This window comes from Monodon monoceros, unplaced genomic scaffold (genome assembly GCF_005190385.1).
Source record: "Monodon monoceros isolate NGI ecotype Baffin Bay Population unplaced genomic scaffold, NGI_Narwhal_1 Super_Scaffold_14, whole genome shotgun sequence".
In the NCBI taxonomy this organism is placed as follows: Eukaryota; Metazoa; Chordata; class Mammalia; order Artiodactyla; family Monodontidae; genus Monodon; species Monodon monoceros.
Window position 1 is genome coordinate 46,954,909 of NW_021703770.1, and position 16,735 is coordinate 46,971,643.

A 16,735-nucleotide genomic window follows, 5' to 3' on the forward strand; every position below is an offset into this window, starting at 1 on the left:
AGACTTATCATGGTGATCATCTCATAATATATGTAAATGTTGAATCACTATGTTGTACACCTGAAACTAATATAATATTGTATGTCAATTACACTTTAATTTTTTAAAAGCTGATCAAAACTACACACAAGCCACCAGAGTTCAGACTTCTGTTCAACAGTCCTGTACCCCAGTGTGCAGAATCATAACCTAACTCCACTTATTTGATGATCAGCACCCTGAATTCTCCTCCCTAGTCTGCCTAGTCTGATTTATTTCTGTGCTATTTTCAGTTTCTCTGAGGCTCTCTTGTGATTTTGCTTCATTGACTCAGACAGTCTTGGTTCCTCTCTTTCTATAAATTACCTTTCTTCACACTTAAATTATTGAATTGCTCCAAAGGGAAGCCCTTCCTGCCAGGAGCTCTCCACTGGCATCCTTATGGAGGAAACCAATCTCTGCATCATGAGCTTCTGTTCCATCCTCAGGCCACAGCAACATGTACTGCTGCTAAAACAATTACAAATATGCCTCAAGGTAATTGACATTTTTGAGGGGGGAGTTGAAATTGTTCTACACTATCTTTGTCACACCTGCCTCTTGCTATCCACGGTCTCATTCCCAATTTACTCATAGCAGAAGAAGTCAGAACCCAAAACATTCATCTTCCATTGTTTAGTAATGATTGGGATTACTGTGCCTTAGGGAAAGGAAACCAAGCCTTGTCCTTTCTCTAGATTTTGTCCTCTCTGATGCAGTAAAACTAACTGGGTGCAGATTTCTACTTAGGGAATATTTTCACTTAAGATTAGTAGGTGGATGAGTAGATCCACAGTCTGCCCTGAAGAAATAGCATATCTCTCTTCAGCATGTGGCTTCAAAATTTAGATTCAGGGAAAAGTTGGAGAATGTACTTTAGTCTCAAGGCCTAAACTGAATTTCTCAACATAGCTTTTATCAGAGCTCTATATTCTCCACCAGGAAAAAATCCCAACTCCTTCATCTGCTTCCTCTTTTTAAACTATTTTACCTTTTAAATTATATTCCTAGCATCAGAGGAAGAGGCCTCCATATAACACCTGATATGAATATTGAATTTACTGCTTTATAAGCAAGTCAGAGCTATGCTTGGAAGGTTAAGTCTTCCTGAGCAAAGCAAAGAGCTGGTCTTACATAAGGTTTGACACCATGGAGTTCAAGAAAAATTCATTTTCCCTTAGAAATTGCTAAGTCTTCTAATATTTTCTAGAAATTTCTAGTATCCAGTAGTGCCAATGAGAAATCTCATGCCAATCTAATGCTTCTTTATTTATAGGTAATTTTTTCCACCTCTGGAAGCTTTTAGTATTTTTCTCTTTAATCTTAATGTTCTGAGATTTAAACAGTTTGCTAGGTTTGGGTTTTCTCTTACTTACCTCACTCACATTTGGTGACCTTTTTAAATCTAAAGACTTGTGCATTTCTTCAGCTCTATAAAAAAGGTTTCTCTATAGTTTTAATTAATTTATCTCCTTCTTTTTCTCTATTCTCTCCTTTGGGAACTTATCTAGCTTTTGTTAGAACTTCTAGATCTATCTTTCATGTCTTACTTACCTTTTTTACCATCAATCCTCTTACCACGTCTTGCATGCTTTTATATTTCCTGTCCTTCTGTGTTATATTCTGGGAGAATCCTTCAGCTTACTAATTCTCTCTTCAGTTTTGTCCATTCTGTAATTTAGCTAATCTCATAACTTTTTTTGTTTTTATTGTTGTTGTTATTTTATTTTTGATTTTTGGATGGTTAAAATTTTTATCTCCAAGTCTCTAGTTGATTGTCTTTCACAATTAACATTCTAAGTAACATAAAATAGATTCCCTCTCTTATCTCCATGAAGATATAAATCTTTTATAAAAATTATTGTCTGTTTTGTTCATTTCCTCAGGTATTAGTTTTTGTTTTCTTTAATGTTTCTCATAGTGCTGATTTTGCACAATTGTTTGACAATCTTTGGCTTGTGTGATCATCATTGTATTGAAATTCTCCATAACTTCAGTAGATCAGCTGTATTCAAAGGGAGATAATAGATGTGGTCTACCTTAGGGATGGAAGTATTTTATAATCAACATTGTTTACTATCAGCACATAGTGACAATAAAAAGACTGACTTTTAGTTATGTATATATTTTTTAATTCTCTGCAGACATTGCCCCCCTTAATTGCTGTCACCTGGGGAAGATCAGTCCCACTAAACCCTCTCTCACTCTACCTCCTCAATTCATCCCACCATGTGATAAGCCATTGCTATGGATTCTGTTCCATTTACTGTCTTCTTTCTACAGTGATTGTGGGAGAAAGCATTGCTAAGAAAAAAATAGATAAGCAGCAAGGATTACAGTAAAACACTATGAATTATACCCAATATCTTGTAATAACCTATAATGGAATATCTGAATATCAGCCAAAAACCTGAATCACTACGCTGTACACCTGAAGCTAACAAAATTTTGTAAATAAACTATACTTTAATTTAAAAATTGCTAAGGATATAACACTAACTCATTGTCTGGGCATATAGTCCCCTATTCCCTCTGAGTTTTGCCAAACACCTGGGATACAGCCCTGCTTCTCCAGTCCAAAGCCCATATTACTGCCCCACCCTAGAGACAATTGCTTCTGCTTTCATCCACTCCATGCAGACTTGGTGAGAAAGAAGTCAACCTACTTCACTTACTGTGAACATTGTTCCTCATATAATCACCCTAATGGTAGACTGTGGCTCTTGAACCACCCTATTCAAGGGTAGAGTACTTCCAGAACCCTTCTCGCTTTGCAAGAAACATCTGTGAGTGTTTTAGGTAGTGGTTTTCTTCATTAATAATAACAACAGTGGCCTGTTCTAAGAGCTTCACAATTTGTGAGAATTTTTGAGAATTAAATGAGTTAATGAGTACATGAAGCCATGTACCTTCTGTCACTAAGAAACTTCTCACATTTCCTATTTTCCAGCTAGCAATTTCCTGTTTTCCATCACTGTAGATTTTCTTAATTATCTTTTCTGTCATTTATAGAGATTTATGGCATTCAGCCTATTTTCTTGATCTAATTTTTTATCTGCTTCTTAAAATAGCTTTACCCTTTTTTTTTCTAGACATGTAAGCATTCTGTAATAGTCTGCTCAGGCTGTCATAACAAAATACCACAGACTGGGCAGCTTAAACAACAGAAATTTATTTTCTTACAGTTCTGGAAGCTAGAAGTCCAGATCAAAGGACTGTCATAGTTTGTTAAGACTTCTTTTCTTGGCTTGTAGACAGCTACCTTCTTATTATGTCCTCACTTGGCCTTTCTTCTGTAAATGTACAGAGAGAGAGAGAGAGCTCTCTGGTGTCTCTTCCTCTTCTTATAAGGACACCAGTCCTGTTGGATTAGGATCTCACCCTTATGACCCTATTTAACTTTAATTACCTTCCTAAAGGTCCCATCTTCAAATAGTCACATTGGGGGTTATGATATCAACATATGAATTTGGGGGGGACAATATTCAGTCCATAGCACATTCTAACAGATCAATTCTTAAAGAAAAGAGCAATTTACTCAGAGGAAGCTAATAAGTAAGAACAAATGTAAGGGCACATGTAAAATGAAAGAGAGGGCTATTAATTAAAGAATCTTCAAAGCGAATACAGAGTATGGTATCTTTCCTGATGAAAACTAGTGTGCAAAAATATCTGTAGCATAAATGAATGTGACATTCAAAATGCATCTCAACTTCCCCAAGACACCAATTTTCAGGAACATTTGTGAACATATTCTTTGACTCATTCAGTCTGGTATTGTACAAAATAAATTATATAGTTGTTGCTTACTTTACTCTCAAACCTGAAATTCTTTAGGGAATTTAAGATGTTTATTAAAATGAAATGTATTAGTATTAAGACTATTTCATGTTGATATTGATATGCTATAAAAGAAACCCAAATTCTCTTTCCAATTGGGTAAAGATTTGGAAAGGGTTACTCTTCTTATGTTGTTGATGTGTTTGTATGTGTATATGTGTGCATATACGTGTACATATGGGACTTACGGATATAAATTTAAAATCTATGTGGCAATATTTTTGTAACTTTTTGGTGACTTTAGTCTTAAGTAGTCACTTAACTTTTAACAAACTTAGGCACCACCACACTTATTATGGACCATTAGAATGTGATTCATAACAATAAAAATAAGTGTTATGTACACAACCTCCAGCACTTACAGATTAACAGAAGAAGAGATCTAGAGAGTAGACTGCTGGAAGAGGTTTGCAAACAAGATTTGTAGCCATAAATGTATCATAGGCTGTTCTACACAGATCAAGAATAATTTAGGTTAGGAACTTGTGGATCATAATATCCATATGTACATTATCATATGTACAAATTAATGTTTACAAACTATACCATATGTAGAAATGAAATGTGACAAACAACTCAAAGTTTTCACAGTATTTAGAGGTAAATGTGAGAAGACAGCAAAGTGAGAATTGGTTAAGTTATATATTAATGACCCAAGTTTTTGCTTAAAATTTGTAGGTTTTATGATAGAGCACAAGATACATTGATAAAAATCAGAATTTTGTGCAAATTTCAAGTATTTTTGTTCAGAAATTTAATCCTACAAAAATTTTCACTTATTCAAATCAGATTTCTTTTCTTCAAATGTAACTTTTGAGGACATCTCTCTGAATTTATCATTAATTAATACAAATACAAGACTGAAAAAACTGACCTGCTCCTCTCCCCATCCCAAACTTCCCAAATTAGAAAATAATATTCTTTTTTATTGAAATATAGTTGATGTACAATATTATGTTATTTTTAAGTATACTACATGGAGATTTGACATTTTCATAAATTATGAAATGATCACCACCATAAGTCTGGTAGCCATCTGTCCCCTGATAAAGTTATTAAATATTATTGACCATATTTATTATGATGTATATTACATCATGTGTCTTATTTATATTATAACTGGAAGTCTGTACCTCTTAATCCCTTTCATCAGTTTTACCTACCCCTACCTTTTCCCTTCTGGCAACCACCCATTTGTTCTATGTATCTATAGCCTGTTATACTTTTGTTTTATTTATTTATTTTTAGAATCCACATATAATTGGGATCATACATTATTTGTCTTCTTCTAGCTGATTTATCTCACTTAGGGTAATGCTCTAGATCCATCCATGTTGTAAAAAATGTCAATATTTTATTATTTTTAAGGCTGAATAATATTATATTTTATATATATATGCCACATCTTCTTTATCCATTTGTCTACCAACGGACACTTAGGTTGCTTCAATATCTTGGCTACTGTAAATAGTGCTACAATATACAGTGTTGTGCATATACCTTTTCCAATTAGTGTTTTATTTTCTTTGGGCAAATACCCAGAAGTGGATTCTCTTGATCATATGGTAGTTCTATTTTTAACTTTTTGAGAAACCTCTTACTGTTTTACATAGTGGCTGCATCAATTTACACTTTCACGAACAGTGCATGAGGTTTCCCGTTTCTCCACATCCTCACATACTCCTGTAATTTTTTAATAGCCATTGTGATGGGTGTGAGGTGATATCTCATTGTGGATTTGATTTGGAGTTCCCTGATGATTACTAACGTTGAGCAACTTTTCATGTGTCTTTTGGTTATCTGTATGTCTTCTTTAGAAAAATGTCTATTCAGATCCTACACCCATTTCCTAATCAGGTTTTTTTGTTTTTATGATGTTGAGCTGTATGACCTCATTGTATAGTTTGGATATTAATCCCTTATTGCATATATTGTTTGCAAATATATTCTCCCCATCAGTAAGCTGAATTTTTATTTTGTTGCTAGTTTCCTTTCCTGTACAAAAGCTTTATAGTTCAATGTAATCGCATCTGTTTATTTTTGCTTTTGTTCTCCTTGCCTGAGGAGACAGATCCAAAAAATATTGCTAAAGCCAATGTCAAAGGGCATGCTGCTTATGTTTTCTTCCAGGAGTTTTGTGGTTTCAGGTCTTACATTTAATTCTTTAATACATTATGAGTTTATTTTTGTATATGGTGTGGGGAAGTAGTGCAGTTTGATTCTTTTGCATGTAGCTGTCCCGTTTTCCCGACACCATTTATGGAAGAGTTTTTCATTGTATAGTCTAGTTTCCATTGTCATATTTAATTGACCATATACGTGTGGGTTTATTTCTGGGGTCTTTATTTCGTTCCATTGTTCTATGTGTATGTTTTTGGTCAGTACCATAATGTTTTTATTACACTAGCTTTGTTACAAAGTTTGAAATCAGAAAGCATGATAAATTCATCATTTCTCTTTTTCAGGATTGCTTTGGCTGTTAGAGATCTTTTGTGTTTCCATACAAATTTTAGAATGATTTCTTCTAGTTCTGTGAAAAATGACATTGATATTTTGAGTACCAGATTTTTGCCTCTTTGGTAGGATTTTTTTCATGGGTATTTTTTTTTTTGGATGCAGTAGTGACTGGGATTGTTTTCTTAATTCTCTTTCTGATAGTTCATTATTAGTGTTTAGAAATGCAACAGATTTTTGTGTATTAATTATGTATCCTACAACTTTACTGAATTCATTCATTAGTTCTAATAGTTTTTTGCTGGTGTCAAAGATTTTCTATATATATTACCATGTCATTTTCAAATAGTGACAGTTTTACTCCTTCCTTTCAAATTTGAAAGCTTTTAATTTATTTCTTGTCTGCTGTGACTAAGACTTCCAATACTATGTTGAATAAAAGTGACAAGAGTATACTTATCGTGTTCCTGAACTTAGAGGAAAGGCTTTCAGCTTTTCACCATTGAGTAAGATGTTGGCTGTGTATTTATCATACATGGCCTTTTTCATGTTGAGGTATGTTCCTTCTTTACCCACTTTGTTGAGAGTTTTTATCATAAATATCTTGTCCTGGACAAGATGGGATCATTGGGATTTTTTAGTACAGACTCACTTTCATTATTGATAATTGGTCTGTTCATATTTATCTATTTCTTCTTGATTCACTCTTGGAAGATCATACATTTCTAGGAATTTATCCATTTCTTCCAGATTTTTCATTTTATTGGTGTATAATTGTTCATGCTATGATCCTTTGTATTTCTGCAGTATCAAAGGAAACTTCTTTCATTTCTGATTTTATTTATTTATTTTATTTTATTTTATTTATTCTGATTTTATTTATTTATTTCTCTTTATTTCTTGATGAGTCTGGCTAAAGGTTTGTCAATTTTGTTTATTTTTTCAAAGAACCAGCTCTTAGTTTCATTGATCTTTTCTATTTATTTTATTTATTTATTTATTTATTTATGTTTGGTCTCTCATTTATTTCTGCTCGGAACTTTATTATTCCCTTCATTCTAACTTTGAGCTTTGGTTGTTCTTGTTTTTTCTAGTTCTTTAGATTTAAGGATAGAGTGTTATTTGAGATTTTTCTTGCTTTCTGAGGTAGGTCTGTATCTCTATAAACTTCCCTCTTAGAACTGCTTTTGCTGCCTCCCATTAATTTTGGAATGTTGTGTTTTCATTTACATTTGTCTTCAGGTATTTTTTAATTTTCTCTTGGATATTTTTATTGACCCATTTGTTGTTTAGTAGCATATCGTTTCGACTACAAGTGTTTGTGTGTTTTGCATTTTTTAAAATTGTAGTTGATTTCTAGTCTTATACTGTTGTGGTCACCAGAGATATATGCTCTAAGCGTGCCCCATGTGAGCTGTGAGCCCCCGTCTGTTGTGGTAGGTCTGACTTCTGTGGGCACGCTGTTAAGCAAGGCTTTCCCCAGCCCACTTGACTGCAAGGCCTTGCTTCATGCAGTGACTGTGGCCCAGTGGTAGGTGGGGCGGGTCCCCACATGCCTGGCTGCTAAGCCTGGGGTCATGGGGCCACAAGACTAGTACCAGCCTGCCAGTGGTCACAGCCAGATCCATTCGTGGATAAGAGGCAGTGGGTCTGGTGCCAGTCCACTGGTAGGCAGGTAAGCCCCCAGTGCTAATATGCTAGCGGGAGGATTCCTAAATGACACTTTCCAGCACCAGTGTCCACACAGTGCAACAAGCTCCCAAAACTGGCTGCAGCCAGCATTTCCATCCCCAGGGGGAGGCCCAGTTGCCTCCTGCCTCTCCAGGAGGCTTTTCAAGATGAGCAAGGGGATCTGACCCACGTTCCTCTTAAACTATTGCCTCTGTGCTAAGACACGTAGAGAGTGAGATTTTACATGCACCTGTTTAGAACAGAGTCATTGTTTCCTGTAGTCTTCTGGCTCTCTCAAACATAAGCCCCACTGGTTTTCAAAGTTGGACACTACAGGGGTTCATCTCCCCAATGCAGGACCACCAGTCTGAAGATCCCAACTTGGGGTTCAGATCCCTCACTCCTTGGGGAGGACCTCTGTGACTGTGATATTCCCCCCATTTGTGGGTCCTGACTATACCATGTCTCCACCCCTCCTACCCATCTTGTTGTGGTCCCATTTTTATGTCTTTAATTGTAAAATTATTTCTGCTAGTCTTCAGGTCTTTCTCATACACAGTTGCTCTGTTAGATAGTTGCTCATAGATAGTTGTAATTTGGATGTACCTGTGGGAGGAGGTGAATTCAGGGTCTCCCTACTCCTCCATTTTGGTCACACCTTTCCTGGAGTATAGTTTTCTTTACCTAATTCCTGTCTGTTATTCAAGAAAGAAATAGCAGGTTTTAAAGACTTTGACCAACTGGAATTTTTTAAATGAGTTAAGTCATTGAAAAATGAATTAATTCTTAATTAGGCATTAATTAAGAAGAATCTAGCAAAGTTTGCAAAAGCCAAAAATTATTCAAGAAGATCTTATTATAAGAAATAAATACTTCTTTTAAATGAATTTAGGAACTAATGAATGGAAATCTAAAATATTATTTAGAGAACAAAGGCAGGTTCTAAGTACTTCTTTTACAAAATACTTGTTAAGACAAATGAAGAGAAAACTGACAAAATTTGATGACATTACACTTTTCCCCAACCAATTTTCTTAACAATGAAATCTTACTTGCTAAATTTAAAGTCTTCCCCTAGTCCCCATCTTACTCACTTTGTGTACTGACTTCTTTTGTCAAACTCTTACCTTCCCCAACTTCTGCGATATTTTTCTCTCTCAGCTTTACCTCTCTCACTGCTACTTCTCAGTTCCTTTACTTGTGCTACTCCTTAAATGTCAGCAAATTCCAAGGTTGTGGCCTCCCAATCTTATGTTGTTCTTTATAATTTCCACCACCTCCTCTAGATAGATGATTCCTAGTTCAACATCTCCAGTTCAGTCTCCCCTACTGACAGGGGAGACTCCCTTCTCAACTGCCTGATATATTGAACGTATTATTTATTCAAACCTCAAGCTTACCATATACTAATATATTTCTATTTATCTTACAACTTATGTCTCCATCTGAGTTGACTGTGTGGTATCACAATTATCCACTTTGCTAATTCTATTAATTTCCTAGGGCTGCCATAACAACTTACCACAAACTGAGTGGCTTAATACAACAGAAATTTATTCTCACAATTCTGGAGTCTAGAAGCCTGAAATCGAGGTATTGGCAAGGCAAACTTCTGGAAGTTCTGATGGAGAATCTGTTCCATGCCTTTCTCCTAGCTTCTGGTCATTGCCAGCAATCCTTGGTGTTTCTTGGATTGTAGAGGCATCACTCCGATCTCTGCCTCTGTGGACACATGGCACTCTCCTTGTGTGTTTCTTCTATGTTTTCACTTGGCCTTCTCATAAGGAAGGACTCCAGTCATTAGATTAAAGGCCCGCTCTACTCCAGTATGACCTCATCTTAACTTAGTTACATCTGTAAAGACCTTATTTCCAACTACAGTCACATTCTGAGGTTCTGGATGGACATGAATTTCGGCAGAACACTATTCAAGGTAGTACATTCACCAAACTTGACATTTCCTGCTGTTACATTAATCCACATATTTTAACTTAACTCTCTTCCCTCTTCAAGTCACACTTCTTCCTCACCACAACTAATTATCATCTTTCCTTTTTCAATTACTTTCTAAAACATAACTAAAACTGTACCTCTTCTTAGAATTCTGTTATAGTTCCTCATTGGTCTCAACGGAACTTTCAAGCCAAATTATAGGTGATTGGAGATCGTATATTAAAAGGTTTGCACCTTTATTGTCCTCTACAAGGCAGCAGCTAACACATCTTTTCTCAGGCTTTTTCCTTCTTCTTGAATATCTTCCCTTTACATTATTAAAGTATCATTCCTCCTCCTCTGACCACCACCTTCTCATTTTGCCCCATCAAAATTTGTCATCCATTTGTGTTATACTAAAGCAACAATCTTAAACTAGAGAACACGTATCACAGGGTGCACATGAAAACTTTCCTGGAGGCCTAATAAACACCAATAGTTTTAAAAGAATCAAGTTCAAGATCTACATTTTACATATGTATTCTTTCTTAAAACTGATATTCCTGAGTACAGCTGCAGACCATGAGTTTTTATTTCCTACCTTTCTTTTCCCATGGGCTTTTCTCTCACTTTCCCAAAGAAAGTCCTACTTCTAACCCATCCCAATACTACTATAATACATTGCCCTGGAGTGCAAAAAATTTCTACAGTCCCAAACACAGGGACAATTGTTGATTATGTGATTTTTTTGCCTGTATCTGATTGAATTTAGGAAGTAAGGAGTACTGTCATAATTCTCTTATTTGCTATCAAATGTTTTTAAAAATGTGTTTTCTCTGATCTCTATCAGAAAAGAAATAAATTACATTTTAACTATAACTAATTCTTTATTCTTCCATAAGTACATATACAAATTTAAAAAGTCTTGCCCATCTCAATCAGAGATGGCTACCAATAAAACTTTCATGCTTGTTTATCAAAATTTGTAAAATATACTTACTGTTTCCCAAATTCTTCATCAAGGAATTATGAGGAATAATTCTTTTAAAAATATACATTATGAACTAGAATTATCAAATATAGCTTAAATGAAGCATTGTTATATAAAGCATATACCTTTTGTTCCCTCTTATACTCCCATTCGATATTTTGCTTTATGAAATATATATTTCTTCATCTCCATTTTTTTCATTCACAAAATTACCTGAGGAGAAATACATTCATAACTTCTGTATGTATATAGGTGGGAAAGAAGATAGGCAAGGATTACTGTAGTAAAAAGCTGGAAAAAAAGAAAAGAAGGTGAAATAGATTGACATATTAATGCTCAGCTAATATAAAAAGAAAAATACATAGGTGAGATATAGCTATGGATTAGAAATGCTGACATGCTTTCTCATACAATTTTTAGCATGTTAACTGTGAGGTATGTTTGCACAGTACAAACTGGTGTTATTAATTGGTAATTATATGGTCAAATAAGACTTACAGATAATTCAGGAAAAGAAAAACTTTCTCCTTAAGTCTTAGGGCTTGAATTAGACATTTTGACAGTTTGAATACCTGACTTTACAGTAAATGATTCACCAATCCTCAACTTTACTTTTTATGGATGTTTTTAGTGTACTGAGGTACATCAAATAAGGTCAAAAAAGGTTGGAAGTAGTGGGTTTATTTATTCAATAAGCATTTATTGAAAACCTACCTTGTCCTAGATCTTGTGGAATATAAAGAAAACATACAGCTCCTGATCTTGAAAAGGTCAGTCTATGATAATGTCAAATATAAACATTGCTTTAAACACCCATACACACTGGATCACCAAGATCTTGTCGCCAGAATTGTATTACTGAATTTTTCCTGGGCATCACAAGCAAGGTCCTATCACACAATGTCCTATAAACACAATGAACTGAACACACACACACACATACACATACACATGACTCATTTTTTCCATATGCCCACTACATACAAACATCTCCTTCTGAATTCCAATTTATATTAATGTTTTCATATATCTAGTCTCTTGTAATAGTAATCTTTGTGAATTTAGTCACTTGTAATAAAAACTTAGAAATTATTCTTGATTCTTTATTTGGATTTATCCAAAAGATCCAAAAAGTTCAAATTCTTTGATTTCTGCCTCTAAATAAGTTCTCTAGTCCCTCTCTTTTTCCCTCATCCACTCTAACCTAACCTATTAACTTTTTTCCTTGCCTCCGTGCATTTACACTGCTCTCTTCAACTCTCCCATTATTGTTACTTTTCCAAAACCCCTATCTGCTCGTACCCCTCATTTGCTTAATATTCTCTATTGGTTCCCTTTAGCCCATAGGTCAATGTTTAAACTCCTAAGCAGATCATACAGGAACCATCATAAGTTGACCCCACTCACCTTTCCAGACCTAACCACCATCACTTCTGACACACCCCACCACCTAGTGCCCTCCACATACACACTGTCTTCCAGTCACACCGAAATACTTGCTGAACATGTCATATTTTTTTCACATCTTTGAACATATTGTTCTCAAGGCCTGGAAGGCCCTTATTTCATTTTTCTGTCAAAGACCTTCTAATCCTTCCAGACTTAGGATGCTTTCTCTGTGAAGCCACTCCTTGATACCCCAGGCCAAGTTCAGTGTGAGCATAGCATTTTGTACATATTTTTATTACTTATTATTAGCTACTTATTTACATCCTTGCCTCCCCCATTAAATTATGAACATCCATAGAGCTAGTATCTGTTTAACTTATCTTTCTATTTCCAGTACAAAAAGTAGAAACTCAATAACTGTTTGATGGATGAATAAACTTCTAAGCAGACTAAGATTTTTAAGCAGAAATTTATTAAATTATATAAATGACAATATATCTTAATCAGAAAAAAAGGTTTTCTTGGTTTTGTAGACTGAATGTCCTCCTATTTCTATATTGTGTACGATGTATCAGATTTTCTTCCACTGCAGCTCCATCTTCTCCATTCTTGAATGGTTTATAGAGGTCTTAGTGGGACACACTTGAAGAATCTTGATGCTGAAGCAGGACTTTAGACATTTGAAAGAGATATAAGTTATACCATGATAATTATAAGGAGAGAGAGAAAGACACCAATGGTTGGGGAATTTGTAAACAACTAAATTTATGATATATTTGTGGACCTGGTGGAAAATGGATATTAGTGGAGAGGGGCTCTTTAAATGGAATCCACAGTTTACCCATTTCCAATGTGAACCGCATGGGTTCCAGTTTGGAAGTGAGATGGAAAGGGCAAATATGGATTTGAGGAGGTGAGAACGTATAGAACTTATTGGGGCCTGTGTAGACCCAGTGTCATACTCAGAAGGAAGGTAGAGAGTGAGTCAGAGCTTTGAGGAAAAGCTGTGAGGAAACTTAGATCATTATGAAGTATATTAGTTTATACAGTAAGTCCCCTACCTATGAACTTTCAAGTTGCAAACTTTCAAAGACGTGAACATACGTTCACATGTCCAATCATTTAAGTTAGTTCATGTGTCTGGCATACATTGTCACATGCATGCATTCTCTACAAGTGGTTGTGCTTTTGTGTATTTTAGAATACAGCATTATATAGAGTACAGTAGTACAGTATCTTTATTTCAAATCCAGGATGTCTGGAAGCAAACGTAAAAACAGCAGTGATGTAGCTGTTACTGCTAAGAAGTACCAAGCAATAATGATGGAAACAAAAGTGAAAATAACTGAGAGAGGGGAGTGAGGCAAAAAGATGGTAGACATCGCTCATTTTTATAACATAAATCATTCAACCATCGGCATGATTCTAAAGAACAAGGACAAGGTCATGGAACATGTGAAGTCTGCTGTGCCGATGATGCTGACAATAATATTGAAGAATCGTGGAAAAGTGATGGAGGAGATGGAGAAACTTCTCCATCCTGTGGACGCAGGATCAGCATCAGCATTGAGTCCTGCTCGGCTTAGTGCTGTTTCAAGAGAAAGCTAAAAGCCTTTATGAAGACTTGAAGAAGAAACACAGTGAAGTATCAGAGGGCACATCTTTTAATGCCAGCCATGGCTGGTTTCATAGATTCAAGACTAGAGCCAACATTCACAACATAAAAGTAAGTGGCAAAAAAAAAAAAAAGTAAGTGGCAAGGCAGTGAGTGCAGATATGGTAGCTGCCCAGGAATTTCCTGAAATGCTTCAAGAAATTATTGATGAAGGCACGTATTTGCCCAAGCAGGTTTTTAATGTGAATGTGGCAGGACTGTGCTGGAAGGGGATACCAGACCAAAGTTACATCAATAAGGAGGAAAAGTTGATGCCACCCTATAAAGCAGCAAAGGATAGGCTAATTCTGTTGTTTGGTGGCAATACTTCTGGTGATATGAAGCTGAAGCTTCTCTTAGTTTATCATTCAGAGAACCCAGGAGCCCTTAAAAACAAAGCCAAGGGCTCTCTTCCTGTTGTGTGGAAGAGTAACCCCAAAGCCTGGGTTACACAGAAATATTTATGTCACACTTTTCATCAGGCAGTAAAGGTGAGTGACAAATCAGGAACAACCTTGTGACAATTTTGGAAGGACAATAGCATCTACAAGGCCATAAAAAAACCATTGACTTTGCTTGGCATGAGGTTACAGCCGTCACCATGAATGGGGTTTGGAAGAACCTTTGCCCGCAGTTTGGTCGTGATTTTTGTGGATTTGAGAAGGTGGATGAGGAATCCAAAGAGGTCTTCAGCAACTTAGTGACTCTCAGTGAGAAGCTGGAGCTAGATCTGCAAGAGGACAATTTCACTGAGCTCCTTGCTGTGCAACACAAGGAGCTTACTAACGAAGACCTGATGCAATTGGAGGCCCAGAGGAAGGACAAAGAGAGACAAGAGGAAGAAGAAGTAACTGAAGAACGAAAGAGATTCACGATGCAGGGAATGGCAAGGGGATTTTCTTTATGTGAGGAGTCACTGTTAGCTTTTGAGGCACAGGACCCGAACACAGAACAGTACACAAAGGTTGCAGCAGCCATTCAGAGTGCAATCCAGTGCTACCGTGTCATTTATGATGAGAAAAAAAGAGCTACTACCCAGACATCACTGGATAATTTTTTCAAAAGGGTAGATAGAATTGAATCCAGCAAGGAACCGGAATATGTGCCATCAACGTCAGGTGTGAGTGAAATTTCAGCTTGCCCTCTGTCTCCTATTGCTGACAATCCTTCAGCTCTACCATCTCCCACCTCCTTTCCCTCCTCCAGTCAGTAATTCTTCTTGCCTGTTCACTCGATGCCAGCCCTGTATGCCAGCTATTGTACTGTACTACTGTAGTTTTCAAGGTACTATAGTGTAAGATTTAAAATGTTTTCTTTATTTTTTGTTTGTTTTTAATGTATTATTTGTGTGAAAAAAAAGTATTATAAACCTAATACAGGACAGTACTATATAGCCAATTGTGTTAGTTGAGTACCTAGGCTAACTTTGTTGGACTTATGAACAAATTGGACTTACGAACATGCTCTTGGAATGGAACTCGTTCGTATGTAGGTGACTTACTTTATGTTATGCTTTATATGTTTTCTTAGAAGGGAAGTTCATTAAAGCACACTAGATATATTAGTTTTCTACTGCTGAATAACAAATTATGGCAATTTTAGAGACCTAAAACAACACCCATTTACTAGCTCACAGTTCCGTAGATCAGAAGTCTGGGTGGGCTTGGTTGGGTTCCCTGCTTAAGGTCCTACACAGCTGATATCAAGGTGTCAGCCAGGCCTGACTGGGTTCTTACCTGGAGGCACCAAAGAAGAATCTCCTTCTAATCTCATTCAAATTATTGGCAAAATGCAGTTTTTTATGGTTGCATGACTGAGGTCCTTGTTTCCTTGTTAACTAGCCAGGGATCACTCTCAGCTCCTAGAGGTCTCATGCAATTCTTATCAGGGGACCCTTTTCTCCTTCAAAGCCCAAAACGGATAATTTCTCTCAAATAAAGTTCCGCTTGTGCTTCAAATCTCTGACTTTTTCTTCTGTCACCATCTGGAGAAACTCTCTGCTTTTAAAGGGCTCATTTGGTTACATCAGGCCCAGCTATATAATTTCCTTATCTTAAAATCAACTGAGCCACATAACACAACTAATTATAGGAGTAAAATCCACCATATTAATTTTCCCTGGGATCATGCAGGACATGTACACAAAGGAGCCATCTTACAACTCTGCCTATTTTGTCAACTATAGCTTTTTTCTTCTCACTATACAGTCTAATGGCAGAACCACAGTCAAGAATACTCCTTTGCTATTTCTGGATTCTAATTTTTCAATGGAAAATCTGTATTGCATGAACACTATTTCCATCAAATTTAATGCTTAAGTTGTTCTATCCAATTGCAGAAAGGAACTGTTAATAATCTTGGGTATATAAGGAAGGTGAAGAGACTTAATCCCTTCCCTGTATGTTTCTCCTCATGGGTCCAACTTGGTCACCTTTTTTTCTTCTCATTTAGTCCAAAAAGCAAACCACTTGGAGCCCCTGTTATTAATGAGTATGCCGATGCCCAGCTACACAACCTAGTGAGGAGATTGCGTCAAAGAACAGATTTCTACAAGAGAAAGTTGGTGGAAGGTGATATGTCCTCACCTGAAGGCAGCCCCCAAACTGGTGAGCAGTGTGAACTCAAAGTACCAGGAAGAAGGAGGTTATGAGTGGACATGTATTTTGCAAATGTTTTAGTTTGGGGTTCCCCAAAAGCCAACCCCAAGACAATTATTTAGCTATAAATATTTTATATTGAGGGTGCTCCAGGAGGTGAGAGTGGGCAAGAGAGACAGAGAAGGGAGT

The 16,735-nt window shown here is 36.2% G+C and overlaps 1 protein-coding gene across 1 annotated transcript in view; it reads left to right on the forward strand.

Moving 5' to 3' along the window:
- The window catches only part of CNGB3 (cyclic nucleotide gated channel beta 3), a 143,676-nt gene that overhangs the window by 52,124 nt on the left and 74,817 nt on the right, over positions 1-16,735 (forward strand). Inside the window, exon 4 of the mRNA XM_029223050.1 lies at positions 16,410-16,555. Within this exon, the coding sequence (XP_029078883.1) occupies positions 16,410-16,555 (146 nt within the window). The remainder of the gene's footprint in view (positions 1-16,409; positions 16,556-16,735) is intronic.